We start from the raw sequence: 17,405 nt of genomic DNA on the forward strand, positions 1-17,405 counted from the left end.
TGACTTTGATTGTTTTATTTTCATGTCACCATACATGAACAAATGAATTTTATGTCTTATTAAAACATTTTACTCCGTATCAAAAATGTACACATTTTAATAACCATTGCTATGGTCTGAAGGGATTTTTACATTTAATTCATTTAATTTAAAAAATAAGTGTCATTTCATTGCTTTACATGGTACAGGTGTAAGCTTAAATCATCCTATATATAATAAAAGTTTGTGTAGGTATACAGGTAATTTTTCATGTTGTCACATACCTTCATGTTTGAGACACTGGTGGGGAAATTGCATTTCTTTTTTGCAAAAGGTTGAAGTATGTACTGATGTGAGCACAAAGCAACATTTCTTAAAAACAAAACCAGTTTGAATGGCACAAGAGTTAGCATTTTTATAAATTAACAACTAGAGTTCTGGATTATGGAAACAGGTACATGAGATTCCAGTACTTTCCTTAGGGCTTGGCTCTCTGGAAGAATACCTGTGAAAAATTATTTTAAAAAAATTAAAACAAAGGAAATACAAGACATGGAATGGTTGATGTATAAGGTAAGTTAGTTTGACAGAGCTCATTTTCATGTTCAGCATATTGGTTAACACATCAGGTACAAGGATGTGACTTGTGCTATTTGATTACACTCACACCCTCAAAAATGATGCATTCTGACATTCTCTACAATTATAGCATAACCTTTTTGCTATTTCAGCTATTAAATAAAAGCCACAAGAACATCAAGATATTGAGGAGATGGCAAGGTGCTAAGAATAAGTGACAACTTTATAGATATAGGTTTTTTGTTTTTCCCAAGTAACTAGTTTTAATATTTGGAGATTCCCTATAGCTAAAAACCACTAAATAATTTAATACTTTGATTTTACTTCAAGTCACTACTATGATTGAATTGCATGACAAAGTTCAAGTGGAACTAAAAGCTATTTAAAGAAAAAAATCTTTATACCTTTAAGTAATTTTTAAAAACTTTAGCATCAGGCTGCTGAAGTGCTTGACAGAATTCCTGTAAGAGAGAATAAAGAAATATTAACTAAATGAAGCAACGAGACAACCTGAGATACATTAGGAGCATATAAATACCTTGTACGTAAAGCCATTGATATTAGTTTGCATTTTCTCTAATGCACAACCAAAGAAAAGCATGTTATGGATAAAAACTTGTAAAAGGCTATGACAGTCCAAGTGCATTCTGGGGTGAAAAACTGTTTTTGCTTTTTTCAAATACAGGATATCAGATCCATTTTTAGCTGAGTAGACAAACAGGACCATCTACAAGGATATCCTCAAGTTAAAATTTGAATTCAAGTAGGAAGATTGCTTAGACAGTCACATGCACTGGACTTTCTTTTTTTTTTTTTGCAAGGTATGCTTACAGTAACTTTACTCCTTATGCTAAATTAATCCTATTCTGATATGCAATAACTGAATAAGTTTTATTGCTGGGGGAGGTTAACTTTGTAAGTACTCATTTTTTTCCCCCATTTAACATTTATGGTTGTTAGAGTTTTCCAAATGTTCTTTTAGGAATTCCCACCTGGATTATCTCAGGAGCTACTTGCAAAGAAGGCAAATACTCTTGCTGAAGATACTGAATGCACTCAGGACCCTAGAGAAAAGCAGTACACAATTTTTCAAAGTATATTTTTTTACAAATGGAAAATCAGTCTGATACTGTATGGTACAGAAAACTGAAAACAGGTGGTTTATATGACTATTATAGAGAAGTAATAGCATATCAGATGCTTATGTTATTCTCAGCTGTTAGCAAATAAAAAGATTTGTCAACCGTGGCATTAAGGATTCTACTGCAATTTGGTATCTTTTGTTACACAGCAAAAGAATGCACAGAAAATTGCAGTGAATAAGAATTACAATAGAACCAATCAGTTTGTTACATGTCAACTGTAAAAAATGGCTTTTAGTATCTGCCTACTGTTTTACCACACTACTCCCACTGCAAAATTTAGTAGCCAAGTGCAGCTAAACACAGTATTTCTCTTCTTGTAACTTTGACTGTTATCTGCAGTGGACTAAGCAGTAATTATATGGAACTTCCAAACCTTTGAGCAGTGCAAACATTTTGATTAATGCTTCAGTTTTTGTTTCCTTTACTGTATTTATCAGATAACTCTCATCACAGGAGGGATTACTCTACACTGTCAGAATACAAACATGACTCAATACATCTACCTGGGGAAAGTGAATCAACTTTATTAATTCACATAAGTTACCCTAGAACTAGAACATGGTATACAGTACACATGAGGGGAAAAGATTTCAGATAATTTTCCCATATTTGTCTTGATTTGTCCTGGTTCCTGCCAGGCCAGGGTAATTTTTGCAGGAGGAGTAGTTATTCTGTACCAACTGTTGGGTAGCCTGGTGGTTCCATGGTGCTCTGAGTAGTACTGGTTTCTGTGTGGTGAACTTTTTTTTCACGTGTAAGTCATTCGCTTTTCTTGTACCTCCTTTTATTATTATTGTTACTGTTTGTTTCTAATTTCATTGCTGTTTCCAGGAAACTGTTCTTATGTCAACCCACAATCTTTACCTTTCATGCCTCCAGTTCTCCTCTCCAGCCACCCTCACAGGGAGGGAGAGGTGGGAGTGAGTGAGCAGGACATGGTTTCAAGTGTTGCAGTGGGAATTAGGGAACAGTATTCCTAAGCCACAATAGTGTAAAAAGAAACTGTATTCATAATAACAAGTTATTTCCTTTACCAAAGCTTGATTTCCTATGGATTTCTCTCTTCATTGCATTTCGGTAGAAAAGGAACAAACTCAGAAGGTCTCTTCAATTAAAACACAATTCCTTTTCTGCCAGTTTGTAACTTCTTACAATTTTTGTGTAGTTGTGACTTTAACTTGCATTTGACAGAAAAGTTAGCCTGTAAGTTAAATGATGTAGCAAGAAACTAACATGAACATAGAAAGGGTTTCATTTCCCATTAAAAATGGGAATACACTACACTGTTTTAAGCATTAGACAATGCAAAATTTATTTTTTCCATGTTTTTCAATCTAGTCTCCTACACATCAAAATACACACTTATTTTTCACACAGAAGTGCTCTACAGTACATCACTAATGATCTTTTATGTCAGTTTAATTACTACACTGAAAAGTGAAAGAATGCCAATTGATCAATTAAACACAGTACCAACCAAGTGAGCAGATTTTTCTTCTTGATGAAGAGTCAATATTTTGCAGTAATTTATCAAGAAGTGGAAGTACTGGATCCTGTATCCCTGTGCAGCATTATGGTCATCTTGTTATTTTATATAACAGTACAGCAGGAATTCAGCATAGTAAGTATCTAACTTTTAGAAACTGATAAAAGCACTAGAAAGAAACCTGCAACAGTTATTCCCTGTAAAGTATGATGAAGCTTACCCTTTTGAGATGAATTGTTTTTAACGTCACTGCACACTCTGATAAAGCCTGAAATGAAATATATAACATTAGATGAAATATATAACATTAGACTGTTGCATTGGTCTATTGGTTAAGTATTCAAAGCTAAAGAACTTAATAAAGACCAAAACAAGGGCTAATTCATGCTATTATTCCCTCATTTACCTGTCACATAATTCAGAGTCTTGACCTTCCAGGTTTTGTTCCACTCTAATCAGAAAAATTTCTGCACAGCTGAATCCAAAATGAACTAAAGAACAGTCAACTGTGTATGTTCACTTTCAGTGAACATACAGGTCAATGTTAAATACTCAGATCTGCAACTGATTTCGAATGTAGGGAAACTACAGAATACACTACTACTATGATATTCAATAATTAATCATTCAGGTATCCACAATTAAAAAAAAAAACCCAAGGGGTGAGATGACAATCTTTAATACCACATGGCCATTGTAGGTTTCTTAGCTTGAATCTGCCCCATAAGAATAAATGCAAAAAAAAAAAAAAGTCCATAATACACACCAGTACTGTCTGGGCATCTGCTAAGTCAAATGTTTGCTTCAAAGGTGCTAAGAAACATGCAGGAACAATGTGCTTGTAGACAAAGTCTGCAAAACCTACTGGTCCATCTTTACCTCCTGAAAAGAAAAATAACATTCCAAGTTCTACTATTGCTTCACAGATAATAGCAACTGCAAAGGAATTCTGGAAAGGCAGTCTTACCCCAAAGCTCCACCAACTTAGAAAGAATAATAAAACAAGTCTTCTGTGCAATAGGATCTGGATAATCCACTGCTCCTTGAATGACAGTGAACATCACACGCTCCACATTCTCTGCACCTTAAACACATTAAAATGAGCTTGTCATTTCAACTTGCAGCCTAAAATGTTTTGATACTGTTACACTATTTTATATAAATACTGACCTGGAAGACATGCTTCAACTTCAAAATAGCTCTTTTTTGCACAAATCTCAAATATTTTTGGGAAGTTTCCCCTACGATGCAAGACAACTCTTATTTAGGTTATAATTTTTTTTTACGTTTGGAGATTTAAATTGTTCTTCTGGCCTTTAATACACACAAAGGTGAGAAAGGTATTTTGACCTGCTTACAAACACAAATTTTCTCCTCTTTACCTAAACCTGGTAGACTTAATTAAAACTCAGTGGCACTGAAGCAGTTAGCCTATCTTGCAACATATGGCAAGATATTTTTTACACATTTAAAATTTCTGTGCTGCATCTATGCTTATTTGTTTGATTCCTTTAAAAATTTCTTGGCATATTGCAACTACCAAGAGCCTCTTTCAAGAAAGCTTTCCTTTCCCACTGGTATTACCACCATTTGGTAAGTGGAAGGAACTCTGAGCTCCAACCAGCTGAGTCACTTTAAAGAATCAGGCAACTAGATATCTGACTCGAAATTCCTGCCATGAAAAGAAGTAACCTCCATCTGGCCACTAAGGATGAGGAAAACCTGGTAACTACATATATAGTAAGTCACATGATGCCTTCCACCACCACAGATAACAAGATCAGGTGGTAGTGATAAAAATTTGCAAAAGTTACTGATGTGCCTCTCCTTCAGAAAATGAACACAATGAATACTGGCAGCTGTGAGTGGTCTTGCCCAACAGTCTGAACACTGTTGGATGTATGATCTCTGATTCACCAGACAAATACAATGATGCATGAGGATGGATATACCATTCTTGTCCTTACAGACACAGTGATCACATTAAGCTGAAAAGATCAATAAGGAGAATATGCCTATTACAGATGGATTTCACAAACCCAAATTCCTGTACAACAGGTAATTTGAATCAGGCAAATTGAATACTGTATTTACATGAATCCATTCTACCTTACCATAGTTAATGGTACTTGACAGGAACTAGGCTAATGATTTTAGTAGATAAAACCTAGCTGAGATTAACCATAGTATTATCTTTTGAGCAACTGAACTCATTACCTTGATTAGCTATGACTTCACTCATTCCACTACCAGTTACTGTCTGCAAAAAAGCAAAGTAACTCCTCCGTAACATTTGTTTTTCTAAAGCAGCAGACTGGTCATTTTCTTCTGCTGGAAGGAGCAACACCTCAAAAATAGCATGAAGTAGTGGCATAAACATCTGTTGCAGAAAAGGTGAAACCTGTGTCTGTGGAGATCAGAAGAGAGTGTCAACTCAAACAGAGAAATCAAACATTTAGAAGTTAAAACTTACGGGCTTATTACAATTCTGAGCTTGGATTCACTTTTAATATTAGTAATATCATGTACCAACTACTTAAAGCAAGCTGCATCAGGGTCATCATGAACATTCCTGGATCTTGACTTACACACCAACTATTTCAAGCTTCTGAACAAAAAAAACTAGCCCTGCCTAGTCTCATTCTAAGTAGGAACAGAAGCTTTTTCAGGATTTTTCATCCTTCTGTTCAGACAGACCATTTCAAATTTCCTGAAATACCATCCCTAAGATGCTGAGGCCATCTTTTGTAGAATTTTTCTTTAAGGATTACTGAAGAAGCACAAACGCTTCTGATGTTACAGAATAAACTTGTCACTTACAAGCAAGTGAGAAATATATGGAAGGGCACTAAATTAATTGAACACATATGAATTGAAAAACTGAAGGTGTGTGTTATTCAGTCATGCCTTATAATTCTATAAAGAGGCAACTCAGATGTTTATTTCCTAATGCTTAAGCAAGATTTTATCTTTAATCTTCTCTTTATTATACCTTGAAAGTATTCAAGACTATAAGATGGAATCTTTGCTTCCCCTAGTTATAATAATAATAGTAGTGTATAATACAAAGTTAAATATTTCACACAAACATGATATTTGTCCAGTCTTGCTCCTGTGACTGTTTTGCTTTTACTTTCCTCAGCTTTCACTGACTATTTTTAATTATCTTCTGTTATCTTGGATTCCTTTTAGCACAGCTTGCTAAAAGGACTAAAGTAGTAAGAGTCTTCCTCCCTAATCTCTTAAATACTCGATTTTTCAAAAATCCCTCTCTGCTCTGAAGATGGGATACTCCAAACAGCAGTCCATCCACATGCCAGATTCACACACATATATTATAGCTCTGTTCCACTGCTCACAAAATGCGCCTCTCTCTTCACTTGCAGTCATTTTAATTTTGCATTCTGCTGGAAAATTTATTTAAGTCTTTTTAGAGGCTTCTTAACCTTCTCATACAGCCATGAATTTCCCATACCATTCATAACAGTGTGATGTTCCTGTGGCAGCTCCAGGGAATTAAAAGAGGTAACAGGTTAGCAACTTCATCTATTTCACTGACTTAACATTTGAATTGTTTGAAACTAGGAAGCTCTCAAAGATTACACTTTAAGAGCTTTTGCCAGATTATTAGTTGACAGTCCTACTCCTGTTTATTACATATCTCATGTGTGCCATTTCCAAACCTCCATATTTGTCCATGTATTTTTAATTGCAATGCATTAAGCCTCGGTGTACATTTTATGCAACGCCACTAGATAGAGATCTCGTACATCATTATTCCTCCCTATACCTGCATCTGATATTTCTGTATCTCTGTCTTCTGGAAATCTCATTATAAGAAATGAGAAAACTCACTTCAGAGCTTGCATAGTTTGTAACATTAGCTTAACACTTCAGGGAGGGCATGAAGCTAACTGTGTCAATCAAAAAAAAATCTGCAAGTACTATTTTAAAATATTAAACTCAAAAAATAAACACAATATAAATATAATCAAAGAAAAAACACTCATTCGATCACTGTGAATCCAGCAATGAAGGACCGTGATGGAAGACAATGTTTCCCAGTAGCAGCCTGAAAAATACACTGATTTATAAATTCTAAGGTAAGGTTCTAACAGATACCTATTTTTCTGTAATGAGAAAAGAGAAGATACCAGCAACACTTTGACCCTGAAAAGCTTAAGCAATATCATACCTTAAACTTAGCTGTTATTTGGTTTATAAGAGGAATGAATTCTTGAAGATCTTTTGCTTCACAATCTTTAAGCATGTGTTCAGAGGCAGAAGGAATGAATGGAAGAACTTCTTCCTCTAGGCAAATAATCATGCGGTGAAGGAAAGTGCGGACACCACTTCTCAGAACTTCCTTTTGTAATGGACAACTGAGAGCTGGCAGAAATGTTTGTAGACAGTCCAGATAAACTTCTGAGCATCCACATTGCTTTACAGTTTGCTTATTGCTGAAAGCCTTGCTGGTTCGACTGTAAAAGCAGTACATCAAGTTTTATATAAGCTCACGTTCAATATAATGAAGAAGCAGTAACACTGAGAACAACAAATGCTTTAAAACCCATGCACTAAACTAGAATATTCCATTTCATGAAATTAGAGCCAAACAGTGGAAGTAATGAACAGAATTATTTGATATGAAGTAGAATTGCTTTGGCAGTTTTTGAGAATTAAATTCTAACAATTTACAAACAACATATGATTAGAATAGCTCCATACAATTCTTTGAGCAGCGGAATAGATGCTGATTCATTATAAACTTGCTCAATATTCTCTGTATCTACATCCATAGCAGCCTTTTCTAAAGGACTTAACTCATTTTCTGGGCTGCCATAAATTCTACAACCACTGATGATTTTCTAGGTCAATGAAGGTAGAAAACTCAGCTCCTCCTCCCAATAAATCCTTTGTATTTTCCTTTTACTCAAACCAGAAATGTACACAGAGTCACTGTGTTGTACCTACCTAGCAAACCCAACAGCATGATTGAGGCAGTCAGCCAGTGCCATCTGTCTGTCCTCATCTTGTGCCATCATCAGTTTTTCTAACAATACTTTGAACTTCTCCATCAGCGGAGTCAACAAATTTCTCATTAGAACCTGTTTTCGTTCTGCAGAGTATTCGCTGTTAACTATTAACACTCCAGCTGTTTCATAAATGAAAAGTTGATCATCACTGCTTAACAGTGCCTGGTAACCATTTTCCTAAAATTGAAGATAACAAGTGTAATTCACTAAGCGTTCTTTATCAAGGCTGTCTTCTCAAAGTTTATAGCCTTCTATATATACCCATCTCTATCCTATGCTCCCAGAAACCCACATAAGCAAGATTATTAAAATTAAGTACAAAAGGTACATGCAAGTGATCTCAGACCAAAAAAATCAGGATTACTATTTGTGTTTAAATGTTTGCATGCTAAGCTTACAATTCAGCAAGTACTCAGACACACAGATGAGTTAAGTGCAAGCCTTATTCATTACTAAAATCTGCTGCAAATACTCACAGGAGGAGAAAGTTCCATCAGGTCTTGTATTCTATTCAGAACATCTTCAATAAAGGGATTCATTTGCTTACTGAAGTAAAACACAAAGTACATAACACTATTTAGAAGCACGTGCATTTTTACAAGTTTCTTGATATTTTATTTAAGCTGTAAAGCCAGACACCACTTCTCAATGTAGAAATCCCCGTTAACTATCAAAGCCCTGCAGCAGAAAAATCTGGCTTAAGGATATGGTGCTCGTGGTAGGCCAAATAGATACATGGCATAGTAGGAAATAAACATTTCTTTCTTTCCCTCATTTTTTCAAAAACATGGACCATCTAAGCAAAATAGTTTCAATAACAGTTGAAAAATAGGATCATGTTGAAATCTGAGCCATTTCTGAGCTTCTTCTACCTCTACATTAAATACAAGCCTATGAAATAAGACCAACAAGACAGGACTGTTTGAAGGGTTCTAATACAATGAGTAAACTTCATCAGTATAAATACCATAAATACTCAAAATTTGGTTAGGGATAGGGAAGAGTTACTTCTTGTGAATCTCCAGTTCCACTCACACTCAGCTCTGCTCACTGAGGAAAAGCAGAACAGACGGACATTGTTGATCAGCTTTGACATCTAATCAAAATAAACTAAGCATATGTATTTCCACTTCTGTTACAAATTTTTCCACTGCTACCTTAGCATTATACAACAGGACAACCCTGCTAGAGCACTGTTTACTACATCACTGCAGTGCACTTGAAGCCCAGCCTGTTTCAATGACAACTGTGACTTACAGAAGGGCTGTGTATGGTAAATTCAGTGCCATTTGGACGCATTTTACTCACTTGAGAGACTTGACAAATCTGGAAAAGAGGTAAGCTGTTCGACTTCGTACTTTGGGACTTGTATGGCGAAGACCACGGTGATCTAAAAATGCCATCTGCAATCAAGAAAAGCATCTCAGAATCCCTAAACAAAGCTGGGGGAATCTAATCCAACAGTTTAAGAAATCCAGCTTCTTTAGTGACCTTCAGAAAATAGGAAAATTTCCTAAGTCTAAAAAACTTCCCTAGTCTTACCTAGTAAAAATGTAAATGAGGTGAAACTTACCAGAACAGTTGGAATGTGCTGAGGTTCAACAGCAAAGAATTTTTCATATCTAACCACTGTTTCAAAGAATTCCAGGGTCACAGATGTATGCTGGTAGGCACTAACACCAGAAGTCACCAGCTACAAATAAAAGCATTAGCATTTTAGCTGTTTATAAAACTAACTGCAATGTAAGTGACATGCTGGTAATTAACGTGAGCCATTTAAACTGAAATGTTCCAGTCTTTACTGCCATTTTTAAATAGCTCTCAACACATACTTACTGTTCTCATCATGTCTTGTAAAGCTGTAGCTTTAGTAACATCACCAGAGAAGTGAGCACCATGAGATACAGGAAGAGCTTCAGCCAACATATACAGCAGCCTTATTGCTACTTCTACTTCCATAAATCGCGTAGTCTGCCAGTTCCTAGAGAAAGAATATGAACATGTTAGTCTTTAGTACCCTAAATAGGCTCAAAAGAACATATTTATACTACGAAAAACACCAGTAAGGCCCAGGCAGTATTTCAGGATGCTTCTGAAAGACTTTATCCACTAACACACCACCTCTTCATCAGAGCACTACCAATTTTCTTTTACCAGTTTCAACTTGAAAGCTACAGATTTCTTAAAGTGCTTACTTCAGTACAAAACCACCTACTATGATGTGTGGACAAGCCATTCAGCCTCACACAAACAGAGGCTTACTAAAGAACAAGGTACAATTGTTTATACACAATACTGGATTTCTATTTGTATACACATAATTGTCCTCACAGTCAGGCAATTAGTAATCATATTTCTTTACTTACATGCAGTTTCCACGATTGGATCTATAGTTTGTTTTTTAACAAAAATACTTCACTTACATTTTTTAACCCTATCCAACACTTGTTTTTCTGATAAAAGTAATGCATAATATTTACACCTCAAGGAAACTCTTATGAGATGTGGCAAAGTGAACACCTGTCCAAATGGCTGTTGGTGTGTAGGTAAGTGACAAATATCAAGAACACCTCTAGGAAAGAAGCACTATCATTTAAGGTTACAAAAAGCAAGCTTTTTCATTCTAAAGAGTTGAGTAAAAGATTATACAAAGTCACATTTATCATTAAGTTGTAACAAGCTCATTCTATCAATTGGTTTCATATTGCTGCATCACACTTAAATTCATTACTAACTCTGACAGTTTACAAAAGGCAAAAAACTCCCAAAGAGCATCGTGCAAAACAAGTCAAAAACCCCAACTTACTGAAGTGTAGTGTTAAAAACTCTGCGGACAGACGCCAACAGTAATTCTGGTGAAACCTGGGCAAGTCTGTCCAGCAACAATTTTAATTGTTTTCTGTACTCCACAAACATTGCTTCATCTTCACCCTACAAAACATTCACATCAGTAAAGTCCATATTTTCACGTTTAAATTCATCCACAACCATTTTAGACAATTACACCTAAACCAAAAAACATGTATATACAAAACCAGTCTAGCATGCTCAGAGAATTCAATAATGCTCACCCTATACTCTTGCAACATAACAGCAGGCTCCTTTTATGGCTAGTTGTAATATGTTGAGATACACTGCATTCAGTCCAGAAGCATATTAAAAAGGCTTTCCAAACTGAAAACTGGCCAAAAGTACAAGAAAGAAAATGCTCTTGGCAAAGTCTTATTGACCCAATTCTTGAAAATTGACTCACTCCCCAAAAATGTTTTTTCTCAGCATCTGTCTTAATTTTAAAATTGGACCTCATAGCAACATTTATGATGGACTGCATACAGTTTAGGTTAACCTTTTTAAGACTACAACTCTCCAAACAGCCTGGAGCAAAAGTAAATCTGTCTAACAAACTCAATCATTACTGTTGGCTGATAGAGATGTAGGCATGAAAGGAGAACTCACTCCACCTTTATCTTGTTTTTGCAGAGGTTTGACCACCTCTAGTAGCTCAAGCAGCATCTCTTAAAGAGTTTCATTACACATTTCTCAAGTCTTTTTGCAAGATAGAAGTGATGTGCAGAAACACACCAATTTGCACTTGAACAAGCCACCTTAACAGCCATGTTTAGGTATCAGCACAGCTGTGTTTGTCTAGGAATATCTTTGCACAAACACAGCCAGAAACACTCTTAACTGAACTGGCTTGGATATTCCTTTACTATGTTGTTTTATCCTATGCAGACATATCCAGAAGTTAAAAAAGCTTTCCATGTAAGAAAAAAAAAAAATCAGGCTACAGACCTTTGCTTCCCACCTTTAAATCTCTAGTTTAAGAAAAACATGGATTTTCAAAGTGTGAGCAAGTTTAAGTACATATAATTAAATGGCATTTGTCTGTTTACTCCTATAACAAAATACCTCATTTTCAAAATTATATTCTTCATCATATGTCAACTTCTTCATTACAGCCAACATGATTGCCTAAGATAAAAACACAACTGTAAGCATAGAAGCAGACAAGTTATAAGAACCAACAGTTAAAATTACTACAGTAAAGAAAATATGAAAGCAAGCATTATGTGTTTACATATATTTTTAATCCCATTTGAACTATTATTTTCAGAGGTTTAGCAGAAGTTAACGGTCCAAATCAGAACAGATGGATTATATCCAAACAATACACAGATGCTATTCCAGATACACAGCATAGATGATTTGGAGTTCTCAGTCTCTGACAGTACTATCTGGCCTTATTCCCAGCTTGTGATCTGTGTTCAGTTCACAGTGAAAACAATCAAGATGACTGAACTAGGCAGAGGAAGCTAAACAGTTGTCCAAGATACTATTTTAAAGGGACGGGTCAGCTCAGCGGTAACATCAACGTCTCTAATAGCTCACAGTCATTGGGATGGGTGAGTAACATCAATCTCTACTCACTGTTTCAATATTGCTTCAAGAAACAGTGCACTATACTCTAGTAGCTATAACTATCTGTAGCACATAGTCAATACTATTGATTGAAGTATTTTAGTCTAATCATTATCATCACCATAATCAATAAAATAGAATAAATCATTTATATATTTGGTTTGCCACCCTTAATCCTGCAGGACAAAGTAGCACAAAGATTCAATTATACCTATACAATCTTTTATACATGAACATAGACTAAATCTGGGACTAGGACTGGATCCAACCGCATCTAGACTCCTCTCTGAGAAGGAGTCTAGAAAGCAAGGGTGTCCTTTCTGCACCTCGTGACTCAACAGGAGGGTCTCTCTAATAAACCTTGTCCACAGCTGAAGCACAATTCCACCTAAGTAGGGACTGTTGGTATGTCTTAAAGCAGCAATAAAGGCCTGATCTTAGCTCTACTTAAGTCTGAAACTCTAAATATGTCACTTTGATATTACTCAGCATTTACTAGTTCAGGTTTTCATAACTCTAATTTAATGTTTGAAATACATAGAGTATTTAATTCCATTCATACTTGACAGAATGGACAGAAGTTGGACTAACACACACAGTGAGCTAAAAAAAGTATGTAAAAATCTACTATATTTTAGTTCTGGGGAACCTACAAAAACTTGTATTAAGTCTAAAATATGCCAAATGGACAGAAACCTATTCTGAATTCCTCTGAGTCAGAGGAAGACCATTTTTATATCTATGACAACAATAAAGTGTTAGAAGTCATGAGAATATGAAGTAGCAACAAGTAATAGGGCAGGACGTATCCATATACCTATTACAAGGAATGAGTTCACTGAATGTTGGAGAATAGTCAGTAGAATTTTAACAGGTATTTAAATCAGCATTACAGAACGCCTCATGCTTATACCTACTACCAGGTGAAAACACAAACTTGTGTCGTTTTTAATTCATATTGGTTAAATTTAATAGCCAACAGCTGATCATATCAGCAAGACCTTGATTAGCATTTTGTGATTTCCTTTCAATATGGAAGGTTTCAGAATGTAGATAGCCACGAATTTCAGATAAATAATAAAGGAACAAAGCACATAAAAACCCCCAAGAAAACCAAACAAAAACATCAAACCACCAAAAAACCCTCACAAACAAAAAACCAACAACAAGCAACAAAAAAACCTTTTGACAAATGAACCATCATTCTTCATTTTAACTGCAAAACCTGAAATTCCCTAACACTAAAATGGACCAATGAATTAAACTTTGGTTTCTGAGGTGAAATTTAGTGATACTGCAGAAATAGATACTTTGACACCAAGTGTCAGCATCACCTGTGAGAAGTCTCTGCTTCTGTGTAAAAAGTGATATTAAAGAATTGAAATAACTGCAAAACATTAATGCAATATGCTTGTAGCCAAAGATATTTAGAAGGACCTGTCATTCTAAGAATTAGAAATGTGATTTTGCTGATGAGAAAAAACTTTGGAACTTTAAAGGCAAAATAAACAAGACCCCCCCTGTTTTCCTGTTCAAATAACAAACAAGTTAAAAGGGAGAACTTAGGTGCAAAACTTTAAAGGAATGCTGCTAAGCCCACAATTTAAAGCTTAAGACACACAACAATAAGTTTTAGATTATTTCCCATTAATTTCTTATTATGAGGTGAATGAAAGAAAAAAAAACATTGGTACAACTGCTTCTCATTTTAACACAAATCCTCACAAAGTGCTCAGTAAAATTAAGAAATAATTGCAACATGAGGATCTTCAGCATGACAGTAGTTTTAGCAAACTTATTTCAGTAACAAAAATAAAAAGATTCAGTGATAGTATCAAAGTTCACCTTAGACAGGTACATAATTCAGTTTTCTTTGTAAAGGAATCACACCTATCAGCTGTATCAACTTACAAAACACCTGCAGCAATCTAACCAGTTCAACATCCAAATTAGGACATCTACATAGATGTCCTATAGAGAAAAGAAATTAAAAGGACTGGGCTGAAGAATTCAAATAAAAGTTTACTACTTCCAAAATGGAACATAAACCTTACTTATTAAACTTTATGCTTTATATATAAACTGAAGTTTATCTCCACTCAAGCATATAAACTTGATCTGAATGTATATTTAACATAATGTTTAATATATAGCTGCTTATAATTACAACTGTTACAGCTGAATTGCTGCTTCTTTCATAAGTTTAACTTATATTATCATGGAGTTCTTTTTATGACAACCCTTCCTAGACTTCTTCCAATCCTTTGGAATTATTTGTAAAAATACAAAACTTCAAGAAAACAATTCTTCTGTACTGATTTAAGAATATTCTGTGAACAGTACAGCCTGTACAGGATCTTACCAACACATGCTTAAGGGTTGTTTGGGAAGACCAGCTCTAAAATAGCTTTCATCTTTATACACAATTCAATATGGGTTTACTATTTAAGAAACAACTGTAGTTACTTAGCAGAAGATGGAACACACTGACCTTAAAACTTTTAAGTCTTCCCTTTTGATTACTGTCACACACATATTTCAAGGCACATATAGGAAACATGATCTGTTTCAGCAAAATGAAACATTCTGATTCAATGTGTTCTTGAAGAACAGAATTTGTAGTAAAAAGAAAATACTTACCTCTACATTAGCTTTTTGTTGGTCTGAAAGTGCAGAAAGCTGTAAAATAAAATTTAAGTGTTATTTTTTTTGTATACTTTTTTATTACTAATGGGAAAAGACAGTCTTGGTTTTTAACAGCCATATGATTTGCAAGCCTTCTTTCCACTTAACACAAGATTTAACCAAACTCCTTCAGATCTCTAAACACTACAGAAATAGCACAACCACAGGCATTAAAGATACCGAATGCTATTAGTAAAAACCTATTTTGCAAGTCAGTTTGCACATAGTATGAGATCTATATATTCACAAAAATATCAAATGAAATCATATGTTAAACTGAAGTCAGACATACTTGTTTCAGGATGTGAAGGTAATCATAACAAAAGCCAATGATGTTAGAGGAGATGTCATCATCTTCGTGAATTAGCAGTTGCAACATAAGGGCCACTTTTGCTTCAATAGCTTGTAGAGTGTCTTGAGCACTCTTCATATCACCATTTTTTATCAGTTTAGTCCAACTAGCTATTAATGCTTGCCCCATCCCATTGACCAGCTTAGAAAATCTGGCCAGAAAATCCACATCATCTTCCTGCAAGGAAAGACACCCAATTAAAAGTACTATCAGAGCTTAAGTTTAAATGGCATGAGCTCACAGATTGTACTGCACATCTAATATGTTGAAGTAATCCCAACATTTGTCTCCTAGACAGAAAGTACAATTGCCTGGTTCCTTTTCCCCAGGGAATGGAAAGAGAAAAAAATTAAAACAATGTCAGATTTGGCTGTCCTCCATTACACAACAGTAGCTTACTTCATCTCTTCAGATTAGTTTTTTCTCTTTTTACTTTACAGAAAGAAGTAGATTCAAAATAAAAGCAGCAGCACATACCTACCATAAATTTTAGGCTGTATGAGAGGAAAATCTTTTTATGGGAATACTTCAAAGAATTAACAGCTGTAGCTCACTTAAGAAATACTGATAACAAGTAACTTTCAGTACTGCCTGTAAGAGTGAGTTAATATTAAATATTTATGGCTTGCTTTTGCTGAAATACATTGATCAGAATTGAGAAATAATCCTAGACCAGTCACCCCAACAGATGATTTGCTCCCTGCCATAACTGTGCAAAAGCTAAATAATGACAAGTCTACCTCAGAAAGACTGAGGTAGGAGTTTTTAGAGGAACACCTTCTGAATTCGTGAATGCACATGTTCTGCATTTTAGTAGGAATACAAATTTGACAAAGGCTTAAAAATTAAGAGATAACTGCCTTGCAATCTAAGGACTACACCTCCATAAGAACTGGTTGCTCTTTCTCCACAGCAGGTAGCAAACAGCTGTTCCTTAAACACTGCAACTGCCAGGGAATATCTGTTTAGTTAGTAGGTATACTTTTCCATCTTATCTATAAGCATTTCAAGCCTGACACTTGATGGTACAGACATGCAAACCAGCATACATGTCCTTAAGAAAGCTCTTTCCCCGACCTAATTATGCATAGCTGATCTAATGTCTTGCCCTAAAAAATTCTACCTTGGCTACAAGACCTATTACAGAACCATTCAGAAGAGAAGATTCGAGACAAGGAAACACAGAAGCAGCATTAAGAGTAAGCACAACATGCTTTAGGAGAGGAACAGAGGAGTTATATAATACCTTGCTTCTAAAATGAAGTGCTGCGTTTAAGTTAGTAATTAACATTAATAACACACTGTTAGTTTAAGTATGAGAAAACTGTAAGAAGCATTTAGCTTTGATGCAGAAGCATAAGTACTTCTCCCTAATCTGTGGACTGTTTTATAGTTTTCTGCCCATTTTCTTATTTAAGAACTGTTGGAAACCTGTGACTTATTCCTATTGTTAAAAATCAATACACAAACCTGATCAATACTGAAGAGGCCAGCAGACTGCAATACTTGACATAAAGATTCAACCAATTTTGTTTTATCAATTGGGTCCATTCCCTTATTTACAATTTCAAACAAACAATCACAGGCTTCTTCTCGGAGAACTTCCACAGACATGTGACCTAGCAGCATATTTATAAACCTTCGGAGAAAAAAAAAGTTTATTTTCATATGTACAAAGTAGCATTGCATAGAAGCTTTATATTGTGTTTCTTTTTATAAAA

The 17,405-nt window shown here is 35.1% G+C and overlaps 1 protein-coding gene across 3 annotated transcripts in view; it reads right to left on the reverse strand.

Annotated features, from left to right (window-relative positions):
- The window catches only part of XPOT (exportin for tRNA), a 28,960-nt gene continuing 11,555 nt past the window's right edge, over positions 1-17,405 (reverse strand). For all 3 annotated transcript variants that reach the window (XM_018080483.2, XM_018080481.2, XM_018080482.2), the window contains exons 8-25: positions 17,155-17,323; positions 15,625-15,861; positions 15,288-15,326; positions 12,138-12,200; positions 11,032-11,156; positions 10,062-10,206; positions 9,799-9,918; positions 9,534-9,628; positions 8,702-8,771; positions 8,164-8,402; positions 7,385-7,670; positions 5,407-5,596; positions 4,157-4,273; positions 3,956-4,071; positions 3,410-3,457; positions 1,551-1,622; positions 963-1,019; positions 1-484 (exon numbers count right to left, since the gene is read on the reverse strand). In XM_018080483.2, the coding sequence (XP_017935972.1) occupies positions 458-484; positions 963-1,019; positions 1,551-1,622; positions 3,410-3,457; positions 3,956-4,071; positions 4,157-4,273; positions 5,407-5,596; positions 7,385-7,670; positions 8,164-8,402; positions 8,702-8,771; positions 9,534-9,628; positions 9,799-9,918; positions 10,062-10,206; positions 11,032-11,156; positions 12,138-12,200; positions 15,288-15,326; positions 15,625-15,861; positions 17,155-17,323 (2,215 nt within the window). In that variant the 3' untranslated portion in view covers positions 1-457. The remainder of the gene's footprint in view (positions 485-962; positions 1,020-1,550; positions 1,623-3,409; positions 3,458-3,955; positions 4,072-4,156; positions 4,274-5,406; positions 5,597-7,384; positions 7,671-8,163; positions 8,403-8,701; positions 8,772-9,533; positions 9,629-9,798; positions 9,919-10,061; positions 10,207-11,031; positions 11,157-12,137; positions 12,201-15,287; positions 15,327-15,624; positions 15,862-17,154; positions 17,324-17,405) is intronic.

The sequence above is a fragment of the Manacus vitellinus genome, unplaced genomic scaffold, assembly GCF_001715985.3.
Source record: "Manacus vitellinus isolate BGI_N305 unplaced genomic scaffold, ASM171598v3 scaffold_5_pilon, whole genome shotgun sequence".
NCBI classification, from domain to species: domain Eukaryota; kingdom Metazoa; phylum Chordata; class Aves; order Passeriformes; family Pipridae; genus Manacus; species Manacus vitellinus.